This window comes from Tripterygium wilfordii, chromosome 12, assembly GCF_013401445.1.
Source record: "Tripterygium wilfordii isolate XIE 37 chromosome 12, ASM1340144v1, whole genome shotgun sequence".
NCBI lineage: Eukaryota > Viridiplantae > Streptophyta > Magnoliopsida > Celastrales > Celastraceae > Tripterygium > Tripterygium wilfordii.
This window is the reverse complement of record NC_052243.1, coordinates 9542734-9554153: the sequence shown is the minus strand read 5'-3', so window position 1 is coordinate 9554153 and position 11420 is coordinate 9542734. Positions and strand designations below refer to the sequence as shown.

At 37.0% G+C, this 11420-nt stretch overlaps 1 protein-coding gene across 1 annotated transcript; it reads right to left on the bottom strand.

The window, feature by feature from the left end:
* Positions 1–9329: 9329 nt before the first annotated feature.
* Positions 9330–10602, bottom strand: LOC120011108 (BAG family molecular chaperone regulator 1-like). Its single transcript, XM_038862154.1, has 2 exons — positions 10280–10602; positions 9330–9828 (listed from the first exon to the last, which is right to left on the bottom strand). The coding sequence occupies exons 1-2, from the start codon at positions 10566–10568 to the stop codon at positions 9626–9628; spliced, it is 492 nt and encodes a 163-aa protein (XP_038718082.1). The 5' UTR covers positions 10569–10602; the 3' UTR covers positions 9330–9625.
* Positions 10603–11420: the final 818 nt, after the last annotated feature.

Sequence of the window (11420 nt, the reverse complement as noted above, 5' to 3'; positions counted from 1 at the left end):
TATCAAGAGTCTGACTCTATCATGCCTTGCAATTGGGGCAAAAGCAGTTGAATAATCAACCCCAGCTTGCTGTGCATACCCCTTCACCACAAGTCTGGCCTTGTGTTTGAAGATTGAACCATCAGGATTCAACTTGGTTCTAAACACCCATTTAACTCCAATAACATTCCTCCCTTCAGGTCTGGAAGTAAGCTGCCAAGTATTGTTTTTGTTTATCATAGCAATTTCCTCCTTCATTGCTATATTCCAGTCTTTAACTCTAGAAGCCTCTTCAAAATCACTAGGCTCTATCATTACTGGAAAACACTTTTCATACACTTCAGAAAGTGATTTAGTTTTTCTGACTGTATCCTCATCAGGAGTCTTGTTGGGTCTAAATTAACCTTACTAGCAAGTGTACTAGTCGGCGACTACAGCACAATGATAAGCAAGGGTCGAATCCACAGGGACGGTGTTATGTTTAATCCAAATGTATATTTGCATGTATATATGGACAATGCAATCAAAAGTAAAATTCAACTCAAGATTGTTTGGTTTGGTAATTCAACTAAAACAAGCAAAGAGCAAAGTGTTTTTGGTATTTTCTTAGAATTAGGATGCAACTAATGCAAATGAGATGATTTAACAAATATGAGATGAACACCAAGGCTTCGGAATCCCCCTTGGGAAATGACTTGGAATGACATAAATTTACACACATATTTGCTAATTCGGGCATAACGAATCCGAACCTAAGTCGGTTTTAGCGCACCTAAGCCAAATCTTCCTAAAATCGATTACTAGCCATCTTATTGGTCTAGGTTGGATATTCCTAAATACATTCTAGCCATCTTATTGGTCTAAACATGCATAGGAATTCATGGAGTTCTATGGAGATTAGGATTCATACAAATTGTCACCTAATTAAAGGGAGACACATTCATAATCAAGTGTTTCAAGAAGCATAATCTACTTGACATATTATTGTCTAAGCAAATTCTCCAAACAATTTCATCCAAAAACCTAAAGTGTTGGCCAAACACCACAAGCATGAATAAATTGCAATCAAACATAGAAACACAAGATTTATACCCAAATCAACTCATATGTATGTAAATCAAGTCATAAACAAAGTCATCAAACCCAAGGCTTCAACCTAGCCTTGGCACAAGAGATTTAGTTACACATAATGAGAGAAAAACACAAAAGGAGAGATGAGAAAATCATGAATAAACCCAATTAGTTGAGTAGATCCAAGTTGAGCTGAAGAATCTCTCCTCCTAGCTCCAAGAATCGCCTTCCCCCTCTGGTTTTGCTCCCCAGAAAATCAGTTCTAGGTCTCAAAACTCCCGCAGCTCGGACAAATCGCGACTTAAAACACCCCAGAAAATTGCTTTTCACGCCTAGGCGCGTTGTTTTCACGCCTAGGCGCACCACGCCTAGGCACACGCCTAGGCGCAATCCTAGGCGTGCACAACTTAAAATTCAAGTCCAACTCTCTGGACTGGGCGTGCAGGAGTGATCCTGGGCGTGCACAATTTGTGCGCCTAGGCGCGCCACGCCTAGGCGCGTTACCCCTAGGCATATTATTCAAATGACCATAACTTCTCCATATGACCTCCGATTTGCATGATTTTAGGTTCTACGGAAAGCTTGAGATGTCTAGTTTCCAATGCCTTTTGTTGCGCTCAATTCCAATAATGTGACAGAAAGTTATGACTATTTGAACACACGAAGGTCGGTGGACATTTTCTTCAATTCAGCCCTTTTTCCGTCGCTTTTCATCCAAACCACAATCAACCTATCAAAATACAAATCAACACATAAATACACTCATTATTTATCAAAAGAAAGCTTAAGAGGGGATATTTCTACCAAAAATAATAGGTATTATCATACCTATCAAGTCTCTGCAACTTTGCTCGGTTCAACACTCAAGGCTGGACCCTCCTCCATTTTGTGAATACCTCTTTCTACCTTTTGATTATCCCAATTCCAGCAAGCTTCGTCATCAATGACAACATCTCTACTCACTAGAATCTACTTGGTTTCAACATTATAAACTTTGTACCCCTTTGAATGAGAAGCATAACCAAGAAAAATGCCTATATCAACCTTTTTATCCAGTTTGGTCCTCTTCTATAATGGAATGTGTGAATAACACGCTGAGCCAAAAATCTTCAAGTGCCTAGCAGAAGAGTTTACTCCAAACCATGCCTCAATTGGTGTCATCTTCTTTACAGACTTAGTTGGCAGTCTGTTAAGAAGATACACTGTAGTATATACAGCCTCTGCCCTGAACACCTTTGGTAACTTTTTCTCTACCATCATACATCTAGCCATCTTCATCACTGTTCTATTCTTCCTCTCAGATACCCCATTTTGCTGAGGTGTATAATTGACTGTCAGCTGATGTAAAATCCCTATATCATCACAAAACTGACTGAAAGTAGTTGAGGTATACTCTTTCCCATTATCTAACCTTATGGTCTTAATCTCCATCCCACTCTGTGACTCCACTGGGGCCTTGAACTTTTTGAAAATTGAGAAGACTTGAGATTTACTGCTAATGAAATAGACCCAAGTCATTCTAGTAAAATCATTAATAAACAAAACAAAATACCTATTTTGACTCAAAGATGATACACTCATTGGTCCACAAACATCTGTGTGAATCAATTCCAGCTTCCTACTTGCTCTCCAAGCACCATCAGTAGGAAAAGACATTCTATGCTGCTTCCCTAGCTGGCAAGAGCTGCACATTTCATCACTAACATGAATCTCAGACATATCTCTGATCATGTTATTATCACTAGCAAACTTCAAGGATTTTAAGTTAAAGTGACCATATCTACTATGCCATAACCAAGACTGGTCGGACTTCAAACTATAAGCAAACTGCTCAACAGACTTTGAATGCAAAGGAAAAGAATTCTCCACCATTTTGATTTTAGCAACCTCTAAACCATTAGGTGAGAATATAGCACAGCAACAATCCTTAAACAACAAAGAATATCCTTTTTTCAACATTTGAGCAACACTAAACAAGTTATGTTTGAGCTGAGGAATAAGTAAGACATTTGGAATAATTTTGATACCTTGCTTGGTGTTGATTTTAGCTAAGTCCATGCCCTCTGCTTGAACAACTTCACCATTTCCCAGAATCACTTTAGTTCTCACAGATTTGTCCAACATGGTGAATCTGCTAACATCCTTAGCCATGTGGCTTGTGCATCCACTATCAACCAGCCAAGTATTTTCTTCTAGATTCTGTGTTGAACTCACTACCATGAACAAGTGATCTTGGGTTTTCTGTAGTTGATCTCCAATATAATTAGTCTGCTGAGTAGTTGAATTTTTAGGTTGAGACTGATTTTGTTTCAATCTAAAAGTTCTTACGATGTGCCAAAATTTCTTGCAATGTCTGCATTGAATTTGGGGTTTGCCATATTTCTGCCAGCAAGTCTTTTCTGGATGATTAGTCTTGCTGTAGTGAGGACAAGGTGAAATCTTTCCCTTCTTTGTTGAATCACCTGAACCAGAACCTTCTGCACCCTTATTTTTTCCACTCTTGTCAAACACCTTCTTCTTGCCTTCCTTAGAAGACTGGGATTGCTTTCCCTTATGCCTTGCTTGAAAGGCACCCTCACCAACTTTTTCATTTCTGAAAGAAGATCTCTGCTCTTGAACCGAAGCTTAGTGCAGAGTTCAACTATAGTGAGCTTTGACAAATCACAAGACTCCTCTATAGCTGAAATTTTAGACTCAAACCTCTCTGGGAGGCTAATTAAAATTTTCTCTACTACTTTGTCATCTTTAACATCTTCACCATACAATCTCATTTGATTGATAATTTCTACTAACTCGTCTGAATACCCTTTTATTGAATCACTCTCCTTCATTTTCAACATCTCAAACTCCCTCATCGAGGTCAACAATCTCTGCTGTCTTACCCTCACACTGCCCTGAAACTCTTCTTGTAACTTGTCCCAGGCAGCCTTGGCTGTTGTAGCACCAACAAGCCTTGGAAAGACTGTTTCATCCACAGTTGAGTGAATGATAGTGAGGGCTTGATCGTTTTTTGTATATGCCTCAGTGTGGGTTTTGATTTGCAGCAAAGTAGCACTTTCTGCAAGAGGGGCTTCATCATAGCCATCTTCAATCACCCTTCATAGATCATGAGCCATAAGATATAACTTCAACTTCACAGCCCAGTAATCATAATTTTCACCAGCAAAAACAGGAGGTGGAGGTAGAGATACCCTGGTTGAAGACATACCTAACATATAGAGATTTCCAAACACCTAATCTCCTCTGATCTTCTCACAGGTCCACTAGGAAGCAAGCTTTGATACCAATTGTAAATCTGGAACTCCATGAACTTCTTTGTGTACAGGTTATAGTTCACAAGCCAAAACAAAGAACACAATAAAGGAACTTCTAAACCAGTAGCTAGCTAAACACACTCAACAACATAACACAACTAGGAGAAGACAAGGAGTGAGTATAAGGCTACACAAGATAATAACTTATATTCTCTAAACTGTTCTTACAGAGACATTAACAACTTCAATACCAAGCTAACCCAGCCAAAGTACATGGCTACAGAACAACTTTCTAGAATAAGCTAACTTGGCACAAGCTTAGCCACACATTATAAAAATATAAACCATAAAGACAAGACAAAAGTCTCTAACTAAACTAGTCAACAACTTAACAAGAAGTCAACATTACAGAAATAACATAACTAAACTAAGTCTTTACTGTAACAAGGTGGGTAGTTCTTGTAGTGAAGTAGTTATGTGGGTGTCAATGATTGGATGAGATGGAGTTGTTGTAGGAGTGTCCATAACTAAAAGAGAAAGAAATAAGAGTTAGGACACTTATTTGTAGGAGATGCGACTTGACTGGATGAAGGAGAGGAAGAGGTTCACATCTTAGTCGGGAACAAGTGCTCATCAAAGAGAACATTCGTAGAGATATAAATTTTCTTTGAGATAGGATCATAACACTTGTATCCATGATGATTGGGAGAATATCCAAGGAAAATGCATTGTTTACTTCAAAAAGGCAAGTTTATTAGAAGCATATGGTCTAAGTAAAGGATAACAAGCACAGCTGAAAAACCGTAAAAATTGATAATCTGGTGGTCGATTAAACAACTTAGTGTAGGGAGATATATTTCCAAAACAGGAGAGGGCAAACAAGGGATGGCAAAAAAAACCGATCCGAGCACTATCCGTAGGGTATCCAATCCGTTTAAAACCTGAAAATCGATCCTATAGGTTTTGGAAACGGTTTTGATTTTGGTTTTCAAACCCGTCATGGTTTAGGGTCGGGTTTGGTTTTTTATGCCGGGTTTAGGGTACCCGAACCGTTTAATAAAAATGTCCATTATAGTAATAATATTATAAATCATGTATAAAGGTATACTATTAGGATACTAAATTATAACATGATAAAGCATATTAAAACGTATATATTTATAGAAGCATACTAATAAAACTATAAATTAGACTAATTTGAATTATAAAATCATAATTAATATAAATCATACTCAATATTAATTTATATAAATATAATCATCAAAGAAAAAAATAAAAATATTAAAAGTTAAATGGTAAATGGTAAATAGGTACCCGATGGTAAACGGTTATGGAACGGTTCAGGGTTTGGAAATTTAAATGGTTTTGGAACGGTTTTGATATAGAGTATCTTAAATGGAAACGGTTTTGGTATTTCCTAATTGGAAGGGTACCCGACCCGTTGCCATGCCTAGGGCAAACGATTAATCAAGTAAATGACAGTCATAAACGCATCAACCCAAAATTTTTGTGATAGGTGAGATTGTGAGAGAAGTGAAAGGCCAATTTCCATTATGTGTCGATGCTTTCTCTCAGCAACACCGTTTTGCTGTGAGGTATAGAGACATGTGAGACGTTGGTGAATGCCATTTTTCATAAGAAAAGATTGAAAATGATTGGAAATATATTCTCCACCATTATTGTACTGAAGTTGTTTAATTTTGCATGAAAAAATATTTTCAGCTAACGATTTAAATTGAACGAAACAAGAAAAGACATCAAGTTTATTTGAGATAGGGTATAACCATGTAAGTCTAGAAAAAACATCAATAAATAAGACATAATATCGATGACCTCTAATTGAAGGTACAGGAGAGACGCAAACATCTTAATGAACTAATTCCAAAGGACTAGATGAGACACGATGAGAATCAGAAAAAAGACAATTGTTTTGCTTTTCCCATGAAACATGGTTGACACGCACTAGAAAGTCTAACAGACCCATCAACAGGTAAATTAAAAGTTTGGACAATGCACTTGGTAACATGTGAAGACGGATGCCCTAATCGAGCATGCCAGACATCCAAAGAAGTACGAACACCTAATAAAGCAACACTTGCACGATATTTATTTAATGACTGCTTGTTCACATGGACTGGATAGAGACCTCCTTCACTCCTTCCCTCCAGCAAGGTGCGTCCCGTGAGGTTGTCCTTGATGAGAAAATGTGATTTAGTAAAGACAAAAAAAAAAATCATTATCAAAACAAAATTTGTTAATGGAAAGAAGATTTTCTATTGCACTAGAACAATGAAGGACTTGGTTAAGATGAAATTTAGATTTAGGAAAGCAAAGAGTGAGGGATCCAACGTTCTTAATATTAAGTCCATTGCCATTACCAACGGCTACCATGTCACTTCCATTGTAGGACTCTGTGAGAGTTAAGTTGGTGAGATCTGAAGTGATATGTTCATTAGCTCCACTATCTACATATCTAGTATTGTCACCATGTATTGCGTTTGTCTGGGCTACCATCGCCGCTAATTGTTGTGGAGGATGACGGCCTTGATAATTATAGTCGTAACGGTGGAAATAATCCAAGGCTGTATGATTCCTTTTCTCGCAAATTTGACAGGCATAAGGATCAAAGTTTGGGTCCGTGTTTGGCCGAGGAGCATGTGCTGCACTATTAGCTTGTTGAAGAGGATTCTGTTTTGACTTTGGATTGAATGAGAGTTGCCGTTGCTGCCAATTTCTATTAGGCCTCCTGTCATTGTTAGCTAGTTTATTGGCAACCATAGCAAAGGTTTGTTGTTCAAAATTGAGATTGCGCTGATTGTCTAAAAATCCATCAAATGTTAACAATTCAGATTGGAAATCATCAAATGAAATAGACTTATCTCGAAGTGCGAAGGAGCATGAAGTGATAAAAGGAGTATATGGGACATTAAGCCCCCCCATGACATGTGAAATCAAGTCCTCATCTGGTACATATTTTTCAATTGCAGCCAATTGATCAGCAACTTGCTTGATCATCTGAAGAAACTCTGAACAGCTCTTTTCACCTTGTTGCAAGCTTTCAAGTTGACATTTCAATTGATTGACTCGAGATGGAGACTGAGAAGCGAAGCAGTTGGCTAGAGCTTGCCATACTAGCTTTGCAGTATTAAGACCATAAACAACAGGTAGAATTTTCTTATCAAGGGGGGAGTTAATCCAACCTAATATGAATTGATCCTTCTTTTGCCATAATAAATAAGAAGGATTTATTGCTTCAGTTGATTTGCAAGAAGTATCAGACAAAAACTTCTCCGGCCATGGTTCTATACCATCCACAAAACCCAAAAGATCATAACTCCGAAGCATAGGAGTGAACTAAGAAATCCAACTCAGATAATTTGTGCCATCCAACTTGTCAGACACCAAATTATTAACATTTGGTTGAGTGAAAGAAGGGACAGAAGATGAAGTCATTGCCATAGACGATCAAGATCTTATAGGCGTTAGCCACAAAGGTTCCGATACCATGAAAGACGTATTGAATGAATAGGTTTTGGCAGATTACCAAAACCAGTTGTTCCTATCCCAATAAATAATATGATTTGTTACAAGAGATAAATACACTTGTTACACATGATATATACAAGTGTTTATCTATTAGTTACAACAAATAAAAGAGATTATAATAACTACGTAACAGAACAATTGTGATCACCATTTTCTTGGTCTTGGTTAGTGCCATCAATAGTCTTATATTTATCTTGTTTAACAAGGGAGAACAAACTGCGTTGATGACAACGAGGGATTCTGAAGATTTGATCACTTGCTAGAAAATTTTAAGGTTCTAAAATTTTGCTTAGGAGGAATAAATGATCTTTTTGTTCAAAACCCATGAAAATGATGTGAAAGTGTCTTAGGATTATATTTTATATAAGGATTTCTTTTGTCCAAATAAATTTAAGGATTTATTGGAGTATTTAAAATGCAAGTGGATCCAATGGTATAAAATATTTTAGCGAGGAATCTCTTTTGATAGATCTTCCTAACGTTAGGTCGTATAGCTTGAGCATATTTAATTCCTCAAGAGGGCGCACTAAACAAATAGCTATTAAATTTTATTAACACTAAATTGGTGGTTAATAAAACATTGGTCCAACTAAATATATAAAAGCTAGCGCAATAAAATTGCAAAATACATGGCATACTCTAAATTCACCTTAGGTAATTTACTAATTGTAGGAGACACAAAATCTATTTACAATCCACACTTTCCATTAAGTCAATGTGGAATCAAATACATTGAGTTTTTCCTCTCAAAAAAAAGAATGTGGAATCAAATACAACAAAGAGAAATTTTATATGCACACCATCAAACTACTAAATTTACACCACCTACTTCAACCTTATAAGTTTACACTAAAATTTTCTATGTTTACACCCCAAATTTAATGAGTAGCCCAAAATACCCTTTACTTGTAAAATATGAAATATGAAATCCTTCTTTATAAGTTGTTATCTGCAATTTTGTAAGGAATTTCTTCTTCACATCCAAATTCAACCCATGTTTCGACAGCTGAGACTTTGATCTACTCAAATATGGAGTGTTCTTCTCCAAGAATTCCTCCCAAGAATTGGGATTGGTGAGGTAGATTCAAGCCTCTCAATATGAATGAATTGACCCAATTGGATATTACAACCTGCTATTGATTTTGCTGAGCTTAATTTGTATTTTTTGTGCTAAATTGGGTAGTTGATGTTATTAGCAAATCATGTCCGTTTTTTGTTTTAAAAAATGGCATAGTTCTGTGATTTTTGTTATAAAAATTGGGATGGTGTTGTTGATTATTGATAACAAAATCGGATGGTTATGTTGATTATTGAGAACAAAATCGGGATGGGGATGGTTGCATTGATTTATTTTCATTTAAGGACATATTAGACATTTCATACAAGGATATGGAGGTAAATTAAAAAATTCTAAAAATGATGTAAATTTAACACACAACTATTGCCAAAATGTACACACAACTATTGGCAGCTATAGACATATTAATTAAAAATATATTTACATTACATGGACTCAACCTCTTTATCACAATATTAATAAAAAAACCATCTTTATAGGCATATAATATAATAAAGTCTACAACATGGTGGGGGATGCATATGCACCACTTAGAGCATATTCAATTTGTGAAGTGGGCAAACCTAACCAAGTGAAGAAGAACCCATCACCATATTTTACGTAATGCATGTCTTCTGATGGTTAGCTAGTGGTATATATATAGTTATAGACAAACATAATATATATTATGTGTGTAAATTAGTCAAATAAATGAATTTTATACACTTATGGTGCGATAAGTTGTCCCATGGAGTTTCATGTCCTTAATGGCTGGATCTTGCAACAAAAGCATCTTGTCCTTTTCTCTAACCCCAACCATATGTAGATATTCACAATCTTCTCTCTCTTTCCCTTTGAACAATAGCCTTTGCTCTCTTGGTTCCAAGCTTGTCACCAATGATAATATCATCTTCAACTCCCCTAAAAACCATCAATGACAAAAAAAAAGTCAAAAAAATGTTTCATTATGAATAAATGAGTAATATAAGGAAGGATGTCTGTTCTAGTCATAACTATGTGCATGTATGGGCACCCATGTGAGTCTATCTATGCCTATTAGCAGATATAAGATCATAAACACATGTTGGGATCAATTTCTGATTTATCCGATATTGATTTTTGCATATAAATATACTACGTTGATCTACGTTAGGACTTAAGAGATGTACATACTAAACTCCGGACTTGTCCCGAAACACATGTGAGTTGCATATTTATTTGTGTCCAAAGTAGACCTATTGTAACACCAATATCCAACAGTACAAACCATGCATCAAGGGATCCATGGATTGTGGACTATATATAAATCAAATTGATAACAAAAACTCATTTGGCGTAATTAGGGTAGGAGAGATTGTTGAGATTGGCTTACCAAAAGTTGAAGTAGGTTCAATTGAGATATCATGCCACTTAGAGAAAGTAGTGGAGACTCTAATTGTGATCAAAGGCTCTTCACTAACACTTTGTCCATGAGTCTCCTCCCTCTTTTGTACAAGCATGCCACCAGGTCTAACTTCCCACTTGACTTCAATAGACCCTCCTCCTCCTCCTCCTCCACACCCTGCAGCATGATCAGCTTTCTCTGTGCTTTTAACATTACCACTCCCACCAAACTTGAAACTGCTTATTCTTGAGAACCTCTTTGACCTCAACTTCACCATGATACTCTCCTCTCTCTACCTCTCTTGATTTCTTTCAAATGGTGAAGGGGGAAGAAGAAGTGTTGGGGTTAGGGAGTTATATAATACTCAGTACTAGAGTAGAGTAGGACAAAAGAAATCTAAAACAATTTGGAAATTCAAGAAAGCAAAAGAAAAAAGCCATTAAAATAGCAGTGGTCCAATGGGACACTGACACATAGTTGGGTAATGTATTTAGTTTCTTGTGCGGGGCACATGGGGGAGTGGGTGATTGTTAACACGCTTGCTAGATTAGCGGACCAAACAGCATCGCATCACATCATGTGTGGTCGGCTGTCTTTGTAAAATATGGCATGGCCATGACTGCATCACCAGGGGGTTCTTTGATAAAAGTCATATAGGACGAGGTTTATAGAGAGGTTCTAATTATATGCACCGGCATTTTTTTTTTTGAGTATTTTGGATTATATTTTTTCGAAGAAAAATTGTGTGAAGGGTGAACAAGAGTGTCCAACGTAGCAAATCTCTTTGTGTGATGATAAGAGTATTACAATGTTCTGTTTCAGCTATAACTATTGTCTATGAGATGAGAATAGGAGATAGCCTGGTTGGTCAGGTTGTCTGCCCCGGACCTTGAGGTCCAGGGTTCTATTCTCACCAGGGGGGTTTGGGATTTGGGTAGCTTTACATCCGCAGTGGTGGCCTTCATGCCCCTCGGGCATGGTTTAGCGTGTGTGTGGCATGTGGGCCTTTCAAAAAACAAAAAAAAAACTATTGTCTATGAGATGAGTTTGTCACCGCAATCCTACTAAAAGGCAAACTAGCATCACTTGGGTCTAAAACTCGATCGTGATCGTTGAGAGGAGTCGGAAG